The 26716-nt window shown below is 40.5% G+C and overlaps 1 protein-coding gene across 1 annotated transcript in view; it reads left to right on the forward strand.

Moving 5' to 3' along the window:
- The first annotated feature begins 10220 nt into the window (after nucleotides 1-10220).
- Nucleotides 10221-26716, forward strand: part of tbx4 (T-box transcription factor 4) — a 32253-nt gene continuing 15757 nt past the window's right edge. The window contains exons 1-4 of the mRNA XM_026193506.2: nucleotides 10221-10617; nucleotides 14212-14357; nucleotides 14517-14611; nucleotides 25285-25404. Coding sequence (XP_026049291.2) covers nucleotides 14214-14357; nucleotides 14517-14611; nucleotides 25285-25404 — 359 coding nt within the window. The 5' untranslated portion in view covers nucleotides 10221-10617; nucleotides 14212-14213. The remainder of the gene's footprint in view (nucleotides 10618-14211; nucleotides 14358-14516; nucleotides 14612-25284; nucleotides 25405-26716) is intronic.

Genomic DNA, 26716 nt, shown 5'->3' on the forward strand with positions numbered 1-26716 from the left:
GAGTTTGTGGACAAGGCACAGGTGACACAATACGAAGATAGCCAGGATAAGCGGGTGAAAAACTTATTACAAAGGAGCCTCACCGAACCAGAAAAGAATGTGCTCGCCAAAGGACTTGATTTTGTGATTTATCCACAATAGCTGACTATAGTGAATCTTATCACAACCACAGAAACAGGGATAAGGAACACAACCTGAAGCATAGCTTCCTCTGTCTAACTGCACAGTACAAGAAAAAAAGAACACTGTCACATCCCTAAGCAAAGACCAAAACATCACCATATTACCAGGCAATAAGGGAAGGTGCACTGTTGTTCTATACTCAACTGATTACCACACCAAGATTACTACACTCCTCAGTGGCAACAATACCTACAAAGCCTTAAGATGAGACCCCACAAGCAACTACAAAAAGAAAGTCATCACTTCCCTACAACAACATGAAAAAGCCATTGACATGTGTACAGAGGGGATGTTATACCCTGTATATATGGATCTATTCCACTCAGACCCATTATTAGCAGTATAAACTCATCTCTCCACCTACAACACTTCGAGGCACCTCACCACCAGCCTAGCTCCCCTTGTGAGGAACACACCCCATTACACCTTGGTCAAAAGAATTATGAGACTTCACTGTTCACATCAACCCAGTGGACCAAAACATAAAGGTACAATTTGCCAATGCCACTTCTGCATTGTGCTGTACACACAGAGGAGAATGGAAACTTCAAAACTAAAGTTTACCGGACGTCCACAACAGACCAGTACCGACTCCCACCGCCCTCTGGAAGTAATCAAGACCCCGCAACACCCAGTAAAAATGGTTTCTTCTAAGCAAGAGGGGAAACAAAAGGATCACACACATGTAAACAAAGCTCTTAAAACATGTGGTTATCCCAAATGGGCCTTCATCAAATCAGCAAAGATGCACAGGAAAGAAGGTCAAACACCAACTAGGGAGGAGCAGAGTGACAAACGGAACAACACCGTCAATCCCTATGTAGCAGCTTTATCAGAGAAACATCCCAGTGCACTTCAAACCCAACAAGTTGAACAACATGGTGGCTTACAACACTGACTTTCTGCCACCTACAATTCAATTTTGAGATCCCTTCCAGGAACCTCAAAACCCGCTAACATCTTGTGTCAGGAGATCTCAATAGGTCACATGACCGGGTGACAATGGTAAATGGCCTGTATTTGTATAGCGCTTTTCTAGTCCCTAAGGACCCCAAAGCGCTTTACACATTCAGTCATCCACACACACATTCACACACTGGTGATGGCAGCTACATTGTAGCCACAGCCACCCTGGGGCGCACTGACAGAGGCGAGGCTGCCGGACACTGGCGCCACCGGGCCCTCTGACCACCACCAGTAGGCAACGGGTGAAGTGTCTTGCCCAAGGACACAACGACCGAGAAGGTTGCCGGGGCTCGAACCGGCAACCTTCCGATTACAAGACGAACTCCCAACTCTTGAGCCACGATCGCCCCAACCAAAATTTCTGCTGATATTGACCCATGCACACTTTGGCTCATGTGATGAGGCACATGACCAATAGTGGGTCAACAACCTTCTTAAGGAACAACTCCCTCTAGGGTTTGAATACCTGGGACTCTCCAACATTTGGTTTTAGAACTAGTAGTGAAAGAAGTCCATTCGCTTTCTTTCCAAGCCCCTTATGACTGACAACCTACACAGGCATTCATACAAGTGCTTCTTTAACACCTAAACAACCATAGGCTTAGACGCCGATGGATAAATCTGGGACAACACAGGGTTGAGTATCTTGTCCTTCAACGTGCAGATTGAAAGACCCAGAGATCGAACCACCAGAAGAGCGGGTCATCTAATAATCAGTTCAGTTGGTACAGCCTACTGTTAAAATGTAATAATGACCAGATATTTAATCAAAATGATTATAACACTTATTTTAGTAATCAGTCTATGGTTCACCAATGAAAATCATTCACTTTGGTCAACACTGAGATCAGTTACATCAACAACAAACCATATGGGAAACCATGAGAAGGAAATCACTTATCTGGTCTAAAGAACAAAGTAAATAAATAAAACAATAAAATAAAACAAAAATCTGTAATTGATTTACTGTTTAGTGAACACAGATACAACGAGGAGCTGCTGGGGGTCACATTTGTCCCAACCATAGGCCCCCTGAATCTGTCATCATGTTATGACTTACTTGGTGATTCCCATCTAAAATATAATCCAATTTCCTTTGGCTTCACTACAAAAACTGACAAAACTGATTTCTGATGGTACTGAATCTGATGAATTGTTTTTAGAAACAGTGTAGAGTTAAAGATATACACCTAGAAAATAATTTGTTCAGCACAGTTATATAAATACAACCTAGAATGCTTAAGGGTGATAAAAGTTAATTGTGACTGAAGGTTTTTAGGACAAGAAAACTATGACATGGCATTAGTTAATGTGATGGCTATAAATAGAGAAAACTCTTTGGATTAGTAAAGAACCAGTCACTGTTTACTGTCTTGAAAGAGTTCATGTTTGCTATATTTGTGAATGAAAGGCTCCAGTGAGTGCTTATAACACATTGCATGAATGTATCTGATATGAACCAGTCTTACAATTCTTTACTGAATTACTTATTCACATCTGTGAATATTCCCATTCCCCGAGTGGCTGTCTCAAGTGCAAAAGCTCCATTCAGTGTTGAATCTAAGGCGGACCTGAAAATGCAGGGCGCCTATCTTGACTTTTTAGAATATAGTACAGTAATATTGCACAGGGCTCCAAACTGTAGTGCTTTACACATTTGGCTGATCTCAAGATGAGAAACAAAACCTTTGGAGGAAGCATCATTTGTAAAGATCTGCCAGCTCAAACACATGGAGTGACCGTCATGTTAATAGAAGAGAGCTGCCTGAACTGTTTTAAAAAGTCCTGCGTCCATATTAATGGCCTCTATGATCTCCGTACTGATAAATAAATGTGAGGTGTTGTAATCGTATTTTGGACTGAGTCGCATCGGTGAATGCACATAACAATCTTAGATATGATCACGCGCAGTCATATAAACACATGACATCAGTGCTTCTGTTTCAAATCCAATACTCACACAGTTTTCTCTTTTTTATTAGAAAATGAACTAAGCACAAGTCTTTTGAAACCCTTTGAGATGACTGCTAACAAGTCAGTCACACCCAATAAAAACAGAGATATAGTGAAATGCAGCGTCACAAATTGGCTGCCCAGTTATTACCGCCTGTAACAAAGTAAAGCTGGCAGACTGCAGCAGTGAGGATGGGGACAAAAAGTAGTCCTTAAAATCCTTCAGTCCCACTTAACTTTAATCACCCTTTAAGCAAACAATGTAAAAGAATGTCCTTGTCACAGATGTCTGCATGTTATTAGTTTGTCACAGGCAAACACTGCTGTTCTGCTTTTAGCTCCAACTGTTACAGTGACAACTGTGCAGCAACAGGGGGAGTTTGAGGAACATCAGAACTTGAGTATCTCAAAGAGAAAAAAACAAACAAAAGAAAAAACTTGTAGAAAAAGACATAAAAGCATGAGTTGTGTTGGATAAAGATTACTGTACTCTTGCATTTTTGGCTCTTCTCCCAACACCTGTTGGTCAGAAGTTGCAGCCCTTTAAAGTCCCAGGTTTATGAATTCATTCACTTGAAGTTCCATTTCCTCCTGAACAAAATCATTGGTTTAATAAGCAAGAGTCAAATAAGAGCCAGCCATCTCTGACCCACATCTGCTTTTCGCGAGCCACATAAAAGGCAGAAGGGAAAGTCCAAATGTATCACTTCCACGTTCTGTGCACATGGCAAAGCCATTTCACCGAGGCACAACTAGAACACGGACTCTGGGGCCTGGTGCGTTGATGAATCGATGAGGAGGAAGAAGTCGGCGAAGGATTTCGGAGGTTCCGTCATGGGAGGTCTGACCGACTGCTTCCACTGTGCTGGGTTTAGGTCTGTGAAGTCAGCAGGATAACCAGGTCCCATGTCTGGCCTGTCACATGTTCGGGGATCAGAGAAGCTGAAGGAGCTGCAGTGTGTACGTGAATGTTACTAAGACTATGGCTTTGACCAGATCTTGAACTGAGCAGCACATGATGCCTACATACCGCCAGCCAGGCAGTCTCTAAAGTCCAACTGAAATCAGCAATTGACCCTGACACTAATATCATCAAGCTGGGCTCCAAATTAAACGCACTCAGTGCAAACATGGCGCACACTTCAAAGAGTCCAGGGGCTTACTTCAGAAAAACAAAAGGCATGACACTGTTTAAATACAAGCACTGGGGAACTAGTGAGACGCCAGAGCTTGTGAGATGGAGCAGAAAGAAAGAGGCCAAATAAACAGGAACAGTTTTAAAGAACCTGTAACCCTGCTAGACAGGGCACCAGTTTGTATTATTCAAGTGCTGTGTTGTGACCTGTGTTGCACCTCCATCAGTTCACACTTGCTAATGATAGCAAGCAGGAGGATACGGGTTTAGGTTGTTACTTAGTTTTCCCTTATGTGTGATGGAGCTAGGTGGCTCCACGCCTTACTGTTTGCTCTGAGTTGTAGTTGTGGAGTAACTGCTCTGAGGCCGCAGTCTGTGTAAGCAGAGCCAACACTGAGGATGGATAGCTTCAAACATTCTTTGAGTCTGTGTCAGTGGATTTAGTGCTCGGGAATTTGGGCACTGTGGGGGTCTAAATAAAAGAAAACACCATCTTTAAGTCTCTGTCAACTGTCAAAAAATTAAAGAGACTTCAGGGAAATCAGTTATTCTCTGCACTATAAGGGAACAGTCACATTTCTGCCACTTGAGGCATAGATGCCCACATGTAGAAAATTTGCCACAGGAAACACCCGGCTAACTTCCCAAAGTGTCAAACCAGAGTTAGAGACTACATTTAAATGCCTTTGCAGAAACCCAAACCACTGCACTTCTATTAATTGGCCACAGAGGATTTAGAGTTTGATGTTATCCAACCACAGAGCTTAATCCCTGCGTATAATGAAGATGTACTCCGTGACATTCAAAACAACACTACAGTATATCGTGTGAAGCTAAGATTTTAAAAGCAACCATATCTTTATAGAAGGAAATGTTTCCTAGAACTTGAAGCTTTTTCCTGCTGAATCATGTTTTAGACTCAGAATAGGACTGCAGGAAAGCTTTGCCAGTATTTCAGGTATTTTTCAACATACATTAAACATATGAGAGTTATTTGGTGTCTGGACTAAAGTCCATAAGATGAGGGAAAAAATTCTAAGTAGAGTTTAATTTTGGAGGTTTTCTAGAATGTATTCTAACTGATAGTACAGTCACTGATCTACCCAAGCCAAAAAGTCTAATAAACATGTTGGTGGAAAAAACTGCTTTATTATTAGTGCGACTAACCATAATCTCACTGATTCATATAAAAAGTGCTAGAAATAGTGAGATCTGTGCTGCTATAAAAGAACTATAGTGCAACAGGAACACAGTGATGTGTCTCTGCTGTTTTCCACTGAAACCAACCAACCAGGTGTAGCTTCAGGCATAAACCTTTGAAACTATTTTATTTACAATGAAACTGTTGCCTGCTGCTCGGGCAGTCCTCATCTAAAATACAGCGGCAACGCTCATAAATATCTGCAGTAAATACAGTATATATGCTTTATATTGTTTCACTATCACATAAGAGAAAATGTACATTTTCATTGCAATAATTTGACAGCAGGAAGTTTGTTCCTGCCAAAGTTTGTTAAGTGTCCAAAATGAAAAGGCTTCAGGCTGACTTAGAAATGTTGATTAAACATTACAGAGTGTGTAAATTTAGATTGCTATGAAACCACTTAAACATCATGTTACAGAATTTTTAAATAAAATAATTTGGAATAAACACGCCTGTTTTTTACATGACCGAGTATTCTGTAGCATATCTGGCATTTGTACTAACCAACTGGAAAGTTGAAAATTGAGTGCTGACAATGATCCCGTCCTCCTGAGTAATCACTGTAAAGCAGCCAAACTGTTTAGCTGCTACAAAGTGAAATCAAAAACTCAATCTTTAAAAAACAAAGTTCAAATCAGTGCAAAGCTTTACTTTTCTTTTTTCTTTTTTTGATGCAGTGCTTAGATCTAAACTAGACTTCAGTAAAACACTCGTATTGAACCCAAATATCCTGGGTTACCTGGTCTAACTTTTTCCATCAGCACCACATCTTCTGAGTGGTGACACTAAACACTGCCAATTATTTTTGTTTGCAGCTTGACCACTAAGTGAGGCTACAACAGCCTACTGGGCTTTAATCTCTGCCAAATCTTGACAACAAGTATATTACTCTTCGGTGGGTCAGTGCTCCATTATCTTGTGCCTATCCCTAACTTTGTCGTCTGGTGTTATTTTCCAGAGCAAAGCAGCTGAAAGCATCAGCAGACTGGGAATGGTGCTAATGAGATTGTAAGACTGAAGATTCAAGCTCTGGGATAAAAAAAGGGCCAGTAATTATCTATCAGTAACTTATTCTAAATAATCATTGTTCATGGTTTCTTACAGACAAAACACAGAGGACAGTAGAATTCATTATTGTGTATCACATTAGAGCAACACCACCTTTAACATCCTTAGGCAGTGAAAATATTCCATTGGAATACTCAACAAGATAATGTTCACAATACCTCCATCCAAATATGTGCTAAAGTTTTCTTGTGCAACATACTGGAGGTCAGCCACGAACAATAATACAGCGGAGGCCTGAGGAGGGGAACTGAAACAGAAATCTCCACCTCGTCTGTGACGCACTGCAGCCACTTAAGCCTCAACATTGGCCGGGAGAAGTAAAAGTGACCAATGAGTGATTAGAAATGAAGCTATGGCAGAGAATGGGGAGGGGGCTGACACACTGTATCCATCTACAGCAGACTCGGCTTCCGCCATTTTGACTAGAAAAAAAAGAAGGAAACAGAATTTGGTGATGTGCACTAACTACACAACCCACACACACACACACACACACACACACACACACACACACACACACACACACACACACACACACACACTTCATCAGTAGCTATGCCTCAGATTAACTGAAGCACTGCATCATTTTGAGAATGAACATTATCAAGTAGACAAGGTAAACAGCTTAACTGATATTTTTGGAGTTTCTGTATGATGTGGTGGACTTGGTCTGAAAATAGTCTCATCCCAGATCCCCAAAGCAGCAGCATGACTGGTTTTTAACTATGGATGACATAAGACTGAATGGAGACATGAAATATTTAACACAGAATTATAAGAAGGGCCACAGACAGTTCAGAAGATTTTGTGTTGAAAAAAACATTTCATTTGTGTCTAACAGTTCAGATCTGATAATAAGCTTAATAATATTATACTGATACACTCTCACACCTTGTTCCAAAAATTACAGATTTCACATATTTATGCATACACATTATTATTATTATTATTATTATTGTTGTTATTATTATTATTATTATTATTATTATTATTATTATTATTATTATTATTATTATTATTATTATTATTATTATGTTAAATTTTTTAGCTCTACATCAAGAACATTTCCTTTGCTTTTAGTGATGTGACACTTTCAAGAAAATGTAGCGTTATTAAATCGGTTTTTAAACTTCAGCAAATGTATTTGAATTTTTGTTATCAACAAAGGAAATAAATTTGACACATTCACAGTCACCTGATTTAAAGATTAATGGTTTGTGGACGATAATTAGCACATAAATATACCTGCATGCAGTTCGTTTGGCTGGGGGTCTGTAGAATGGATGTTAGTTGTGTTGCTTAGTAACAAGTAGCGCAAAAGGAGCGAAATAATGTTGTAAAATAATTCACAGAACATGAATCGAATGGTGGCGTTTGCCTCCCATCACTGATCACCAATTGGAAGTCATATTTCCCAGTCCAACGCTGGTGTCAGACTGGCTACAGCCGAAACCTCCTTCTGCTCCAATCACGTGACAGTGGGAGTCCGTGGAGGTTTAATTCCCTTCCAAGAAGGCCAGCTCTAATCTGCCGCTATATACATCTATTAAAGAAGAAAAAACTGAAGTTCTTTGATTGCAGCAGATGCAGAGGTGCTGCACGTGTGGCACAGGGAGGACTGAAGACTGGAGAGCAGGCTGAAGGAGTACAAAGGTCAGGCAGCGCAGAGAGGAGGACGGGAGGTAAGAAGCTCGCCAAATAACAAAATAAGCAGTTTTTTTGTGTATTATGATCTGTTATTGGAATTACTTTTTACAGTTCAGTGTGCTGCGTCTGTGTCAAACTAAAGCCCGTCAAAAAGTACAAATGCAGTTATTTTAGTATTCGAACACATTTTTTAAGTTACTTGTGAAAACACTTAAACACTTTCACGCAAGTTTTTCACGCACTTAAATATTTAAAGTCTTGTGAATTTCCAAACTCTCTGATATTGATCGAGCCGCGCTACACGAGGTTCACACTTCTCCTGAGAGTACAACACGCACATTTATGTGGTTTGAAAGGGTTCAGGCTTTAGTCTAATTGCTTTCTGGTTAATTGAACTGATTGGCTAATTGGCTGTGACACAATAAGGGCGTATGCGGAGATAAACGCGGCTACATCGTAATGAAGGCTTTTGCAGTTTCTGTGGTGGAGACAGACAAACACTTCTTGCGCGTTTCTTTTACTTCTGATAGTTTAATGAGCCAGCAAACTCAAGGTACAAGGTAAAAAATAAAAGACAGATAAATGTATTTATTTGGGTTAAATTGAGCATAAACGGTGGTGTTTATAGTGAGTGAGGCAAGGCGAGAATGTGTGTCGAGTTAATAGTTTGAGGTTGGAGAATAAAGCAGCTCACTCTCCGCTCTTCAGGAGTTGGAGAAAGTCTGTCAGCAGCGCTATCAGCCTGCTTGGAAAGGCAGCGGAGCAGAGCTGCAAACACACACACAGCTGAGTGACAACCGGGGCCGTTCATGCGCTCGTGTCACCAAGCAGACATATAAGTCACGCTGGCATCTGATTTATAGACGCGCTGCAGATTCACGCTTCATTTAACGCGAAGCCACAGCGTATATTTCACCTGCAGACCCAGCGCGGCCTCCGCGTCAGCCCTGCTGCATGTGGCAGTGTGCAGAAGGATGCCTGCTGCTGCTGCTGCTGCTGGGTTATTACCGCACACACACACACACTTTCAACACTACCTCATTTTCCTAAACATTATTCTCAAGTGGTTTTACATTCGGGTCTTTATGGAGATGGAAGAGTCATTTAAACCCATTTAATGCGTAAAGTTTTTATTTTTTAATTTAATTTAATCCATGTATTTAACCTTGTTAAACGTAGAATTTACGAGGGTTTTATTTTCTTTCAAAATGTCTTCTCAGTTATTTGAGTAGGCATGATCTGCTTGTGGTCTCGATTCATTCAGCGTTTATTATATACATGCTGATCAAAAATAAATAATTAAATGTTATGAATAATCCAGGATTCCTAATAGGTAATCGCTGGTTTGGGCCAGTGCATATTTGCAAGTGACATATTAATCACAATGTCTGCAGTGGCACAAGTAATGCGAGCGCTCTATTAAACCGCTGTGAGGCTGTTAATAGAAATCCACCGCGGCCTATGTGCTACTGTAGCACACAGCTCGCTGTTTTCAGTGTGAGATTCCATTGTATGTTACAAAGCTCTATACTGGTGGTTACACGCACAAGTTGTTAGGATGTATTTTGAATAATTTCGTGGCTTCATGTCGGGTGGGGAACAGTGTTTTGGGGGCTACCCTGGTTCATGAGGTGGGTTATCGTGGACGGGGAGTCAGGGTCACCAAGCCCCGTGGAGGCGAGTGAAGGCTGGGGTTATCTTCTACAATATTTTATGAATATTGTCTTGTTCACTGGTTGTACTTGGTTTTACATTAAAGCCTCACTTTAGTCAGCATAGGTTCAGTCCGGCCTGGTGACCCGAGGCAATGACGAGGGTTGATACAGCAATTACCAGATAATTACCAGACATGCATTCAAATGAAAACGCAATAATAATAATAATGCACATTATAGTCTGGTGGTGTTGGGAATGCTACCAAGATACCAAGGCTCAGAGGAGGGCACCGTTTCTACACCACAGCTGTAAGGCTGACCCGGTGAGAGGAGCAGTGGGCAACGAATCACTTTCTCCCTGCTGCTTTCACACACCGAGGGGGACTGAGCTACTGCGTGTAGCAATGTAGCAAAGCTCTTGTTGCAGTGTGTGTGTGTGTGTGTGTGTGTGTGTGTGTGTGTGTGTGTGTGTGTGTGTGTGTGTGTGTGTGTGTGTGTGTGTGTGATTCCAAGAAAATAACCCACTGAGATCCCCCCTCAGAGCTCCAAGTGCGCACTGCACAGGCGCAGAACGCGGCTTGTCGATAGAGAAGCTGAAAGGCACTAAGGCAGCCGAACCGACCGGCACTTCCCAGCGGACAGCCGCCGCTGCTGCAGCCGTCAGCACAGCGCTCGAGACGAGCAGTTATCTTCTAAAAGCACGTGCAGCCGCGGTGGGAAGGGGAGGAACCCTGCTGTTTGCAGGCCGAGGACCGAGCTGCTGTGCGCGGAGATGGATTTAAGCAGATGATAGCTGACTGCGTGAGGTACAGTAGAGAAGCGTCCGCGCTGCCGACCGACTTGTAAATAGTGCTGTTTGTTTCAAGAGGGGAGAGCAATGCTGTGTCATCCAGAGTGTGATACTCTGTGGGGGAATCAACCCACTGTAATTAACCCACTGTACTCAGTCCACAGAGAAATCTGACAAGGAAGCGCTGAAACTGACAGTCAGAGAGAGAGAGACAGAGAGACAGCCAGACTGAATGAGAGCTGGGATGAGCAAGTCTAGCTTTTTATTTCTATCTTTATTTACTTGTTTTTATTGATATTTATTTATTTCAGAACATGTGCATGCTGACTTTTTTGACTGGCTGTTATTATTATTATTATTATTACTTTAACATTATTAAGAAAGCTGACTTTCACATTTTCTTTACAAACACTGGCCTGTGCTTGGAAGTTTTCACACACCAGCTTAAAAGTAATTAGTTAATGATACTGCTATTTAAAATATTTCAAAATGCATGGTTCACTTCATATATTTTATAATATTTGTGTTGAATGGAGGATGGTTTGAAAGCTTTTCGTGTTCAGTTTTTTGATTGTTTTAAAATATTATTGGGAACAGGGCTGGAAGCCCAGCTTTATGTATGTATGTAAATATGCAAGCTGCTGTGATCATTGCATTTTACACTAAAAAATGACGTAGATTAAAAGCCAGACAATTGCTTTATTGTTTCCATGCATCAGTATTTGCTCATTTTATTTTGAGGAGTTTTTGTTTGTTTGCATTGAGGTTTAAATGCTGTCAGCGGATTAGAAGCAGTGGAAGGTGTTTTCTTTATGTCCTCATCAGCTAACGTTGTTTGTTGTTGAGAAGGACGTGTTGAGCACTGATGCCGGGCCTTCATGGTTCAGAGCTGTTGACTCAAAATGGCGGCAGATTGAAATGTGTTACATCTGCCTCACACAGTTAGCACATCTCCACACACACGCACTGTTTTTAGCGTCTTAGGCTTTTGGTATTTGCTACTTCAAACTCTGCAGTCTTTCTGCAGACCTCTGGAAAATATGTGAACAACAGGCCCACGGATGCTGGCTGTAGCGTGGCATCATAAACAGGAGACATCTAAGTTAAATGTGTCAGAGAACGCCACACCAGCATAGACGGTTGTTGCAGTGTTTCCCACAGGGGAACATTGAAAACCTTATTTTGTGGCAGAACCTTTAATTGTTTTATTAAAAATGAGATTTGACCTGTGATTTTCTGCATGATATTTTCATTTCAAAATGCAAAGGTTCAAAATGATTGGTGCTTTAAGATGGCTGCCAAGTTTCACGACTTTCTTCTGTGAGGCCTTCGGCCGAACAGTTTTCCTGCTTGCAAGACAAGTAAAAGTGAAGCTTTGCAGTTAAATGAGCAGCTCATCTGTATTCGTGTGCAGTTTGTTTCCCCTGTTTCTTGCTTGCTTTGCTGCATAGCCATTACTTCTTTGTCTTTCAGTGCACTATAATATTTTCCAAGCAGATTCATTTAGATGATCATTTCTCCCTGTAAGCAGCAGGAACAAACCAGACTCCCTTCAGGATTTACATGTTTAAATAAAACCTTTAGATGCTGAAAACATATTTGGTGCCATGGATTTATTTTCATGTATTTATTTACAGTCTATCGAAATGTTATAACGGACAGAAATATGTCCGGAATAGTCCTTAGATTGGATGTCGTGTGTGAGGCAGAAACAGGCTCATGCATGCGCTGTTGGCTTGTGCTCATCAGTTAAACAGAACTAGTGAAAGGCCTAGATTCACACTGTACAAAAAAGAGAAAAGAAAAAAAGCTTGTAGCTGTTTCTTCGTCAGATCTTATCTTTATTAGCTTTCACAAAGGTCTCCGTCCGTTTACACTGGATGCCACCTCTCCAGTTTCATGGCTAAGAGAGTGGTTTCTCTATGTTTACAGGCTCACGTCCACAGCGTGCAGCCCTGAGGCTAGGAGACCGCAGCAACAGGTTTCACACTAGCATACTCCGAGCAGCTTTTGCCTTACAGAAGTACAGAAGCATTTCCAACCATTAGAAATGACCTGAAAACTAAACTGTAGTTAGACTTTGTCTAACTTTGTGGAGTTAAACAAAAGCATTTGGAGCAGAAGTAATAGTTGTAAACTTGCAGTACGAAGCACACAGAGAGCTGCATCGAGGTTTGAGGCAGGAACAGAAGCAGAAACAGCCGCAGTGACTCTGTACATGTGAGGACAAAATAATAATGACAAGGACGAGTCTCCCATGTTAACGATGTATTACTTTGACTTGATTTTTTTTCTGTTAACAGTTCTGTGTTTCAAATCGAAATGAAGATTTCAGCCTTTCAGAGCTGCACTCTCAGCTGCAGCGATGTTCACTGTACAGTGTGTCAGCCTAATTTACTGCTGAGACTTTGACCCTTTTGTGGAGTCTCGTGCACAAATCTTTAATAAAGTCTGAGCTTGGCTGTCACGGAGCTAAACATGTTTAAGTCTCTACGGGCCGAGGTTCACATGAGATGGTCCTCAGGTGCTGGCATTCTCTAGATTAATGGATGAAATGGAGCAGTACAGAGTAGCTCAGTAGCACAGAGAGTTTTGTGACCCTCAGTTAACAGAAAAATGTTTGCCTCATTACTGGCGTGAACTTCAAACAGAAAATTGTGCTGATGCATTGTTGATATCGACTTAAAAGCAAACAGCGTGTGAGGAGAGAAGAGAAATATTGAAACCTCATTCCTCTGTTGTGCCACTTGAATATTATCACTGTATTTTCAACATTTTTGTCTCTCTGTTTGTATGCCCAGTATTAAACCAGTACTTGGCTCAGGTTTCCTCCATAGAATTTATCAACAACAGCAGCCAGTGGTACCTGCACACCCAGCCCAAACCAAAGATTTCAACTACAAAAATAAAGGCTGCATATATATATAGCATTCACTTTTTCAAAAATGCTTCAATTGGGTCTAAAAATGTCATTCAAATAGAAAATCTTTCATTGGCAAAAAGTAATGGAAACCTGACTTCATACTACAAAAGCTTAGCTGGACGTTTTTATTTTGGAGAAGGGGGAAGTTTTACACACTCCAATTAAATCTTAGAAATTCATATTTAAATTCAAAAACCTAAATATGTAAGATGATGGCCTGCAGCTGTGCAGGCTCACAGTCGCACAACATGTGATCTGCACTCACACTGACGTGCAATCTGTTACATTTGTGTAAAAAACACACAAAGGTGTGGCAAAAAGATAGAATTGTTGTTGAATAAAAGGGAGAGTTGTTTTATTTCAGATCATTTTTTAAGTTAATAAAAACTAGTGTTTAAAACATTTAATGAAAAACAAAAACTTTGAAATAAAGTTTTGCTTCCACATTAATCATTACATAGCAAAAAATGACCATAGCTTAATAAAGTTCTTGGCACCACTGATTTAAGGCTGTCTCACAGTAATAGAATATATATAGGAGTATACTTTATAACTGTATATGACATGAGGCTACATTACATCTGGAAAATGTCCTGTGCCAGGTCTGACCCACAGTGGCAGTTCCCCTCTGCTTTCACTGCTGCTCACTGATAAATCTGACAGCTGGGTATTCTTCTAATCCTGCAGCGATGCTTCAGGAGAAAGCTTCAACTGTGACGGACGAACATGTGAGCCGGCTCCAGACCGGCGGGGAGACGGATCTGCTTCCAGACCAGTCGCGACTGGGCCTGTCCACAGCTCCCACCGTTCCCAGCTCCACCGAGCCCGACCAGGTACGCACGGAGGGCAATCTTGCATCTTCTGGATGGACTGTGAAATAGTACGCTTTAGGCTGATTTATAAATTGCTCCCTTTGGTGTTTATATGCAACTATTTTGCATTTTCTTGGATGGTCTGAGTAGTTTTGATTGTAACTGTGACTCTTCCTTCAGAACATTGAGAACATTAAGGTCGTCCTTCACGAGAGGGAGCTGTGGAAGAAGTTCCACGAGGCCGGTACAGAGATGATCATTACTAAAGCGGGGAGGTGAGTGAGGCATGTTTCTGATGAACCATAAAAAAATTAAAAGAAATGTTTGAGTTCATGTTTGCAGTATTTTTTCCATTTTACAGAAGAGTAAATACTCTAGTGTAAAAATACTTCAAAAGAGCTACATTCAAAATGTAATCTAAGAAAATGTACAATTTCTCATGGTTTTTTCAGTCCCTTGTATTACTGCATTTTTGTTTGGATATTGGAACACGTGAACCAGCCAGTGTCTGCTGTCAGGTATAAGCACTGGAATAAACAGTTTGTTCAGACGTGGAGTCAAAGAAGACATATTAAACATCTGCCTAAATCTCTACAGTAAATGTATTTTCTGCTGTTGTTACATTAACGTACTGCATTACTGCATTGCAGGATTTGTGGTGGAGTTTATGAAACACAAAGATTACCTGAAAAAGTTTTTCACCTGATTTGAATCTCCCCGTCAACAGTAACCTGGAAACGGTCGAGCTCCTTGTTATTCATAGAACATTGAAACGTAGCGATAGTCTTCAGAGTGAAAACATGCATAGCTTTCTGGAAAATTGCAGGCAAAGTGATTTTCTAGTGATGGATTCATTATGCAAGATGAGTATCATATCTTTCTGGGATCATCTGTTTAGACAGCTCGTAGTAACGTACGGCAGTTATGATTTTGTCTTTCAGGAAGAGACAGAAAGTTCCTGCCGCGGCGACTGCATAATTGAAAACACAAATGACTGCTCGGCTGGTTGGATTTAATGCGACCTGAGGATTAGATAGTGAGGCTGTTGGACATTAACCAGAGAATGAATACACTCTCAAACTGACCTCCGCCTCTCATTCCTCACGGGATGTTTTTTTCCTCAGCGAAAAATGTAAAAGGTCACCACATTTTTTCCTTAATGCTGTATAACCGTAGGAGATGGGCTTTTCCTTGTCCAGCTGATAAAGTAGGCTCTGAATCCTTAAAGCCCTCTGAAGAGTTGTACAGTCGTGTAGCTGTGCAGCTGTGCTGGAAGACCTATCGGAGTTTACCTGCAGTCAGTCTGCAGCGGGCGCGCTGAAAATTGGCTTCATCGCTGACAAGCAACAGATCTGAAAATGAAAATGATATCGACACCAGACTGAATTATTTAAGCACGTCATGAGCAGTGCATGTAGTGCTCACTGTCTCATCACGGTAGAAGGTATTTTAATCATACTGCAGCAAAAAGCATTTGGCAGTAGAACATTGTATTTAATGTGTCGTTTGAACAGACAATAAAAAGCACCCAAGAGTGGGAACCAGGCATTACTGCAGACACAATCCCTGCTTTATCTTTCTAATTTTTTATTATCTCAAAGTGTATCACAGAGAGTCACAGCAGTGAGCATTTGCCCACTAATTTGGAGAAATTTCTCAACAGACGTATTTATTACATTCATTGAGGTCATAAATACATGTAGATAAATAAAAAGAAAAGAAATGAAAGACGAAAAGAGGCAGGTTACAGGTCAATGGTAACTTTATTGTCCCCAACACAACACACAACAAATATACAGAGATTAATTCTTGGAATTATGTTGTAAGGAAAGAATGCATCATCGTGAATGCGTCTGAGGTTCACACACCAGTCTGTCTTATTCTTCAGGGTGAGTGCAGCTTCAAAAAGAAGCTAGCATGGCTGTAAGCTCCTAATGATGACGCTAAAAAAATGATTCATAGCAAGTAAAGTCAACCATCTTAGAAAGCAATGTTACAATTCTAATATTCATTTGCACTAAATAAATAGTTCATCCAAGTCTGAAAGAGCTATGGAGGCAATTAGTCGCAAACCAAACTACTGGATAAACTAAGGTCATTAAAGTCTGAGTGATGTGATGGCTGCCACACGGGGACGTGCATTTCTGTAGAGCTAAACTGAACGGAAATCCATCCAAAAGCTGTGCAGATTGATTGGTTGGACAGCAGTTATATACCAACTGCAGGTTTGTTCTTGTGTATTTTGTTCATATTTAGTGCACTGCACAAAAAATGACCTGAAATACTGTCTCACTGGTTAATCACATGACTCTTAGACTGCAGTCGCAAATTTTGGTATTTGAAAATAAACGACATATAAAAAAACATGATTACAAAATAATGAATCTAAGCAGAAGAAACATTTTTCCAAATCATTATTAAACTAATATTTAGAGAAGGTAATATAAATATATGTCAGAATAGGGCAAAGTACTTGCAGTGTCTGTCTCATGGATTTTTGAATGAAACGTGTTTATTACTCATTCACTGAAGTTACTCACACTGAGTACTGTAGCCAGAATTTTTTCTCGAGTAGAGATACTTACATACATACATACATACATAATATTATTCAAGTAAATGTAACTGAGTAAATGTAATTATCAGTGATGGGAATAACGGTGCTACAAGTAACGGCGTTACTAACGGCATTACTTTTTTCAGTAACGAGTAATCTAACTAATTACTATTTCTATCGTTACAACGCCGTTACAGTTACTAACAAGAAAATACGATGTGGTCGCGTTACTATTTTTCAACAAACAGACAGTTGAAACCGTGGTCAGCTTAACGCATCTTATATCAGTTGCAGGAAGTAGCTGTAAGTAATCTGGACTACAGCTTTAAGCAGCTGCGCGCTCCCGCGGACGGTAATCACTTTCTAGCACAACACCTGGAGCTCAGGGGCAAAACAATGGCATGAGTGCTGCTGTTCGACTGAGGAAGAGTAAAGTAGTCGTGGTAAGCCAATCACATGACCACTTAAAGACAAAGCAACAAGGTGCCAGTTTTTAAATTGTGTTGATAGGCCACGTAAAACCAGAGTCATGATAAACAAGATATACTCGGCGTTTTTACTGTCTAAGGACAGCTCTAGCAAGCACTCTCTGCTTATGACCAGTGGCGGTCCTAGCCTGTTTGGCGCCCCGGGCGAACACTATACTGAATTTCACCAGAGAAACACACACACACATGAAGAGAGAGAGAGTGTGCACTGTATGCAAACAGGTACCAAACAGCCATCATTATTCCTCATACAATGAGAACAGGACAGATCAACAACTGACAATGACTAATTAATATTAAAATCTGTAACATAATGTATCCGGTTGTTCAGTCTGACGTCACTAGCCGTGTCTGGGTCTAAACTCCGCTGCAGGTCCATATATCAAACGATCACTGTGGCATTACTGAGAGTTGAAAAACTGTCTAAAGTCTTTCATCTTTAATAAAATGATCAGCGTTCTGCTCTACCAGGTGTAACAATTGAGTTTAACATCCAGGCATCCATGAAAACGGAATTTATGACATTTAACGGAGTTAGAAGTTAGCAGGGAGTTAGCTCGCTAGCTTCTATCTAAATACAATATAGCATGTCCTGACTGCGGGGTTTTGGAAACAAATTAAAACGTACAGCTCTGTTATCACTTCCAACATAAATGAAGACAGAAAACTAAACAGCAGTGACGTTTGTAGGGTTACTGAAGTTGGGCTAGCTGGTATATAATGATGTGCTGCGTGACCGCTAGCGACACAGCTACGTTAGCATAATATAAACAAGCTAACTTTTTTTTCCACTCGATAAAAGTTACCGTGAGTGTTCTCGGTGGTCAGGAACAAATGTAATCGCATGGCAGGATGCTGTAAAAGGACCAAACTTCAGCCAGGAGAACAACTGAGATAATCCATCCACAATACGAGGTTAGTCATTCATATACTGCTGCATGGGCTGGGCTGTAGTTACATCCTAAGGTTTTAAAAACTGAGCTTAAATAAATGATTAGCGGTAATAAAAGCCGAGGGAGGTCAACAGTGATCACTGACTGTTTTAGGAGCTTTTTGAGATCAAATAGAAGAAAATACATAACATTAAACATGTTAACAACACAAAAGCCATATTAAACGCAGACTACTTTAGACCCGGAAGTAGGATTCGTCGCGTCATCACTGAACAACCGGATTGTTTGGAGTTTAGTCTGTTACTGTTGCTATTTTTACCATTTCTTCTTGGAGCAACTGTAACGCACATAATTTCCTTAGAGATTAATAAAGTTTTCTGATTCTGATAGTTTCAGGATGAGCTGCCATTATCCAATCACACATCTGCTTACCTGCATCTTTTGCTCGTTTCTGCTTGTTTTTTCTCTTTTTTTCTAAACTGAGCACCTGATGGCTTTGAACTTTTCTTGTCCATCTTCCACTGGTTTGAATTTTGCACTCCAGTATGAACAATCATCCCCCAACCCGAGGATCGCCACAACATGATCTAACACACCTACACCTTAGTTCAAGATTCACTTTGTCTAAGGTGTATTTCTGGGATTTCACACAACCCAGGATTCAAATCATGAATCCATAATGGGCTTGGATTTACAACATTATGAATGAAATGTGCTCGATCTGGAAGCAGCTGGCCCCTCCCCTTTCGACGGGTTGTGTGTGAGACTTTAAATCATCAAATTATAAATTTTAAATTGTTATTGATCCTTTACCCCTGGTCCTTAAAGTGTATATTTATTTTCTTACTCTTCTTATATTTGTTTTTTGTTTACTTGCACTGCTGTAGCTGGAGCCTCGTCGTCTCGTCTCTCTATATGCTGGGCTGTAAGTAGCGGAGATGACAATAAAGTTTACTTTGACTTCAGCAGCGCGCAGGCGCACCAAGGGCTCTCGCGCTCACTTTTCACGTACAGAATTTCGAAAAAACATCGGTGCAAATTATAAGTCTGTATCATGATGTCTGGTGTTTTTGTGTTTGTTGGGGTTTTTTTAAATTGTTTTATTTTGCAAGTTGGTTATTAGACGCTGCTCCAGCCAGCCAGAGAATCCCCCGCCGCCCCGCCCTCTCCTCCCTGTGCCGCAAGCAGCAGGCGCACCTCGCGAACGGAGGGCGACTTTACTCCCAGCAAATGGGCGATAGAAAACCGATCGGTGCCTATGCGCTCCCAATATGCGCTGGCTGGCAGCATGAGTACGAGCAATTTATTTATTTATTTATTTTTGCCGATGCCCGTGAATCCGCCCCCCACCACGATGCCGCCCCGGGCAACCGCCCGTGTCGCCCGTATCAAAAACCGCTACTGCTTATAACCCCCAAAACAAACAAAAAACAGCCCTTTCGTGTTGGTGGAAAAATGCACCATGTCGACCAATCAAAAAATGATATGACAACATGACATTTGGTTGTTTAGGAAGAGGGGGAAGTTTTAGGGGTGACGGAGAGAGAGAGAGAGAGAGAGAGAGAGAGAGAGAGAGCAGAAAAAGAGAGAGAGAGAGAGAGAGAGAGAGAGAGCGAGTTTTGAGATGTGAGAAATTTGTAACATTTAGCGTGTTTGGTGTAATTAATGTGTTGTCTTGTGTAGTTAGTGTGTAGTGTTGTGGATAGTTTTGTGTTGTGTGTCAGAACAATGAGGCGACTGCTGTCTCCAGGTAGAAACAGGAGTGATACACCTGCTGCTGTCAGACCTGCAGGTATCAGGCTGTGATGTTTCCTTTATAGTGGACAGAAATTATTTTTTGGAGTGGCACAAATAATTTGTGACATCTTATTGAAGAACAGCTGATTGTTCCGCAAACAGTTTGAAATGGTTATTTAAAAAAAAAACGGTCAAAGGTAAATGGCTGCAAATAACTTTGTTTGCAAAACTTGTCCATATGATTTTCAAATTGACAATTTATATTTGCATCTAAAGTTATGAAATATGGTTCAATAAACATGTCTGTGGTTGTTACAGTAAAAAATATAACTTTTTCTACTCGGATTTTATGTTTTTTGTCTGATTTTAGATCAGTTGTGTTAATACAGTTTGTCAAAATGAAAACATAACTGTAAATTCAGACACGTGAGGTTGTGCTGAAAACAATGATACCAAACAAGACAAAGTAAATAGTTTGTAAAGGTGAAATGTGGAGGAAACATCAGAAGTAGTTAAAAATGGCCAATTATGACCTGGACCCCAGAGGGTTAAACACTTTTTTTTAAAGTAACGCAATAGTTACTTTTCAAGTAATTAATTACTTTTAGTATCTTGTAACTCAGTTACTAACTCAGTTACTTTTCTGAAGAAGTAATTAGTAACTATAATTAATTACTTTTCAAAATGAAACTTGCCCAACTCTGCTAATTAGTTACTACCCACCTCTGACAGTTGCACACACCAACACAAGTCCCTGTCCTAATGAAGGCAACGTCCAATCTTTCTTTTAGTTGATCCGTATGAAGAGACGACACACAGCTAAAATGAAAAGCAGCCCACAGAGAATTCAAAGTGATCGCCACTGTTATTACTTCAGACACATGAACCAGTACAAAGGGAGGCTTTAAGCTGAACTACTCATTACCACTTTTGTTACTGGTTGAAGTTCAGGCTCTGGCTGCTGAGCCGTGGTCTGCATACACTCAGCTCTGGGTTCTCGGCTAGCTTAGTGTTAGCATGCTACCTGTGCTATCTGTGCAGGTGCTAGCAAAGAGCAGAACTTCTGTTAGCAGCATAATGTGATTTTTGCCCTGGATGCAGTTTGAACTCTTGTTCTTTTGTAGAATAAAAATAAAAGTAATATCCATATATCTGTTGGAGGTGTTGTAGTCGCCAAATAACATAACGTTGGCATTCCTCAGTATAAATTGGCGTTACTCAACTTCTAGTTGTCGTTGGCTAATATCCTAACCCAACTAAATGTCAAGTTTAAGGAAAGCCAATCGTGAATCAAGTTGAATGAATGTAAACATATGCACAGGTTTTTCAGGCATAAAACTTTATTAACGACCACAGTCATATAGTACTGTTTTTAACATGTTTAAAAATGTGGTCAAAGAGACATTTGGACCAGCACAGAGGTGATTTCAAGTATTCTGGCAGGTCTGTTTTCTGGTATTCTGCTATCATTTGTCATGCATAAAATAAAATAGTTCTCCTTTTTTATGTTTGAATGGTCACTTCAAAAGAACTGCCAGTAAATACAGTTAAGGGTGCACTTTATACAGGCTATGGCATCATTCAGATTACATCATCGGTTCAGTTGTGATTGAGTTGGAACAACAGAGCAAAAGACAGACTTTGGAACCTTTTAGCTTCTACCTGTGTACTCCCTCTAACCAGGAGAGTCTGCTTGTGACTTCAAATTAGACGTTTTTGTTGTTGTTATTGTATTTGTTTGTTTTCTTAAGATCATTTTTAGACTTTACTAAGAACTGGTGAAAATCAGGAATCAATAACAACTGACAGTTTTAATTAAACTGACCTAAATCACAAATAAAGCCTTTAAAATGGGAATAGAACCAATAAAGATCATATGGCTCCATAAATATGCAGAATTATGAAGAAAAAAACATTCATAATAAAATGTGAGTGTTATGTGTATTTAAACTATGGACACTTTTAATTTCTCCAGTTTTGTCATATATATATATATATATATATATATATATATATATATATATATATATATATATATATATATATATATATATATATATATATATACATATATATATATATTGCAGTGCAGAGATGAGAGGGGAGTCAGGACAGATGCAGATGAACCATAAGGATCCCATATTTCCCAAACACTCCGAGATGAAACTAGCTCAGTCCTAGCTGAATCTAGAAGACTTGTTATGATGAGTGTCATTGTCCAGGTGTAATCCTCCTTCTTCAAAGCACCCACCGCAGCTCTTGCCTCACTCTGCCTCTTTGTACACAGCCCGTCAAGTGAGTAGGAGCAGTTTGATAAGAGGAACCCGGCGCCCACAACAGGCCTTAGTCTACTAGGCTGTAGCGCTTCATCATCCTCATCCCACCCCCCCTTACCCTCAACACTTCTTTTGATCTCGCTGTAGTACTGCAGATTCCCAGAGAAGGAATGGATCATTGGAGGGCCTAAACATGTGGGATTGTTAAGAGAAACAGCTGGCTGGACATAGAAACACACACACCCTGACACTGATATCATACACACACTCACTGACTTCCATTTCTCATGCCCCCCCTTAAGTTCACTCACTTAGTCACGCTGCTGAATGTATACGTATCCCTTCATGTTGTCTTTGAAAAGCAGTTATCCTGGGTCGATTTAATTCAGCGTTTTAATACATTAGACTTAAAATAGGGGCGGGACAAAATACTGATACTGCAGTAAGTACGGTATAATGAATCACCTCATCTTGCCATACGTTACTTGTACACCAGCAGCAAACACAGATATTTTGGTCGCACTTTATAATAAGTCAATAACCTATATCACAATATGTACTGTCCACACTTTAATGAAAATAGGACTTAATTATCTAAAGTAGTTCCCTAATGGTACTTAATGATGTTGCTACAGTAGAACAAGGGAGTAAACAATTTTAAAGGAAAGGACAAACAACTTGTACTATTTAGGAGGTAAAGATATTTTATAATACAGACTGCTCCCTTAATAATATCAAATAATTACAACATCCCCTAAAATACTTTGAAGTGACTTGTTAAAAAAATATTATCTACTTTCTTTCCACCAAAACAGGCATTTATTAATTAAAAATATTTACAGTGTCATTTGTGTCTCCTTTCCATGAAAACAGCCGTTGGGTAACCACCTATTTCTGTTTAATATTTATATTAGTGCGATTAGCATTAGTGTTGCTGTTGGGTTCCCACCCTAGCTAGTAAATTGAATTTGCGATCTTTCACTCGTTGATTGTGATTTTGCTGATTTCACATATATACAAACTTCCCAGTTCATTTAAGTCTGCCACTTTTTACTGCTATATGTTTTTAACCACATACTGCTGTTAATTTATTCTGTAATTATTCACATTTTAATTCTTATTAAAAATGTATTTTTTTTTAATTTCTCAACTACAAATCCATATGTCCTTTAAGTGAAGTAGGTTATTAAATATTCAAGTCCCAGTGCCCCCAGGTAATATATTTATGTATATATACAACCCTAAAGCTCAACTCTGAACAATCTGAACAATGAGGAAACTCATTAAAGAGGTGAACATATACATACCTTGCCAAACAATGGTTTTATATTCATTGTTCTCTCTTTTCCTTCCAGTGAATCTGGTTCTCCCACTAGATGTCATGTCAGCTCCCTGGGGGAAAGCTGCCGGTAGCTCGCTTCTTATGTGGGGGATTATTATTTGGTTATTCAGTTGAGCCTAATTTTCCTGGATAATTTAGTACCTGCTCACAGGACACAATTGCATAGTGAAAGCGATGCTTGTAGGGAACCAATGTAAACACAGAGTGTGATGTCACTCAGCTATTCATTACATTTACTTGCTCAAGATTGGATAAAGATCCCCCAGCAGAGTGAGCCGTGAGATAGTTATGGTCATATTATACAAATCCGAGGGCCACATGTGTTGACACAGGCCTCCAACTGCTCCGACTGTGTGTTGCGAGCGGAGTCAGAGATGAGCAGAGGTCTGTTTTGAATGTTCTTCTAAGATTAACCCGTCTTTCAGTGAAGATGATAGCAGGACTGATCCCTCCTACTGATTGGATTTGAAGCCTGGGAAAGAGATTTAAATTACCTGCTCTCAATCCCCCGCCGCCCCCTTCATCTTACTTGATGGAGTATTTACAGTAACACGATCAGCACTATGAACTTTTGAAGATGGGCATTTGCACCATTTGGAGCAGCCAGTACGCAGACAGGGGTTTTGATGCCTTGCAGTCCTCCCAGAACAACACGTGAGGTTGTCCATTACAGTGTTTGACTATGTCACCATGGGCAACACCAGCAGATAAACTCCAGGCCTTTTTGACCATTGCCAGTGACAAGCCAGCTGTCTAATCTTCTGTCCAATCCGGGGTGCCATTAAAAACCACTTAAGGCTTTATAAGAGACTGCAGAGGCTTTTGCAAAATTTCCTTTGGCACAGATGGGATGAAAAAGTTTTTGGTTTCCCAGAAGAGGTCACAAAAGGTAGCTCCCCTCATGTGCTTTATAGCCTTGGCTGCTATATTAACATATTTGAGACATTTAAAAGATCAAGCATGTTCCCATGCTTTCAGTGACATCTCACAAATTGTTACCAGGCCAAGAAATGTGAGATTTTTCTTTTTCTTTCACAGACAGGACTATCTTAAGCAGAGGTTTGTTAAATAAATGCTGGATTTGTAATGCGTTTGATGTAGTTTTCTGCTGACAGGAAGGTTTCATTAACGTAACATTCAGGTAGGGTTTATTTCAAATGTCCAAGATGGCAACTTTCTGTCTGTCTGTCGAATCCTGTGATCTCTGTGGGTCCTGGCTCTGCCAGCTCCTGCTGCCATGGAGCAAATCAGATCTTCAACTGCACCAGCGCCAATACTGGTCTCTTCCTACAAGCTGAAATTTTTTTTAATGGCCTACAAGATCCTTTCTTATGAAGAAAACCAGTGCAGAGCGCTACCACTGAAATTTGTTGCCTTCTCTGGAGTGTGACATCATGTACAGATAACATAATCGTCCAAACTTGTGTCCTTTGAAAGAACTCCTAATCACAGACGTGATATGTTTACCGCACTGTGCAGACAGGGCTTAAGCTCATTCATTTTAAAGCTGAGGGTGGACATCTCTGTCCATATTGAGGCCAATTAAGAACTAATTTGTGTGGCAGTAGCTGAGATCAGCTTTTCTGGGAATATTTCATGTTGTTGCAGAAACATAGAGTGTGTGTCCAACAGTTTTGCTTTGTGTTTTTCAACAGGAGGATGTTTCCTAGCTACAAGGTCAAAATGACTGGGATGAATCCCAAAACCAAATACATCCTACTTATTGACGTTGTCCCAGCTGACGACCACCGCTACAAATTCTGTGACAACAAGTGGTGAGTTTCAAAGGACACAAGAAGAGGTGTGTGTGTGAGTGTGTATATGCATGTGTGTGTTAAGTAATCACATTACAGTTACTTAGCAAACAACCATGTCGCTTCACGAGCAGCGTTTGATCGGCCTCAGTTCATCTCACAGTGTGTGTGTGTGTGTGTGTGTGTGTGTGTGTGTGTGTGTGTGTGTGTGCGTGTGTGTGTGTGTGTGTGTGCGTGTGTGTGTTTGGGATTAATATCCCTACTTTGTTACTGTCATCATTATACTACTACATTTCCTTTTAAAAAATTACAAATAATGTGGAATATATTCTATTATCTGAGCTTGGCTTTCTTCATTAAACAGAGGAGTACCAGAGTAATAATCTGTATATAAATAATAATAATAATGGATTGGATTTATATAGCGCTTTTCAAGGCACCCAAAGCGCTTTACAATACCACTATTCAGTCACTCTCACATTCATACACTGGTGGAAGCAAGCTACAGTTGTAGCCACAGCTGCCCTGGGGCAGACTGACAGAAGCGAGGCTGCCATATCGCGCCATCGGCCCCTCTGGCCAACACCAGTAGGCAAGTAGGGTAAAGTGTCTTGTCCAGGGACACAACGACCAGGACAGAGAGCCCAGGGATCGAACCGGCGACCTTCCGGTTACAGATGCGATTCCCAACCCCCTGAGCCACGGTTGCCCCCGTAAATAGTACCCCTCCAGAAGAAGCACTCCTCAGGAGTCTGTCCATTCACAAAAATGCATCCACTACAATTCTTCTAATTCCTTATTTAACCCAGATAAGAAGAAACGTAAAGAGGAACTGCTGCTGGTTTGTTTCAAATATTCTAAAAGAGCAGAACCTTTAGAGTGACCTAAGCAGGTAACTGTTACTGTGGCTCCTCGCCAGCAGCACCTCCTTACTGCGGGGCAATTACAAAACATTTAAAAAGAAAGAGAAAAACTACCCAAGTTTGACTGTTGCTCCAGCTGATTTTGTATCTGGAGTTGATGACATTATAGTCCTCCATGCGTTAGCACAACAAAATAGCTGCCCTGCCTTCATACTGAGGACAGACAAAATAGTTTTGCCAGGAAAAGCTTAAAAAAAGAATTCAAGCAGACCTTCAAGCAGAGTTGTTTTACAGCCATTTGTTTCTGATCTTGTGGCATGGCATGCAGTTGGTGGGTTCTGGTGTTTCTCAGTAACACCTTGCAGCAGTATAATTAGGAATTAAGTTTTAGCAGGGATCACTGCTTTTCAGTATAAAGGATGTAATGCTGTGAGGGTGGAGAGCCTTGTATGTCCAATGTTAAACTTAAA

This window comes from Astatotilapia calliptera, chromosome 14 (assembly GCF_964374335.1).
Source record: "Astatotilapia calliptera chromosome 14, fAstCal68.1, whole genome shotgun sequence".
Taxonomy (NCBI): Eukaryota; Metazoa; Chordata; class Actinopteri; order Cichliformes; family Cichlidae; genus Astatotilapia; species Astatotilapia calliptera.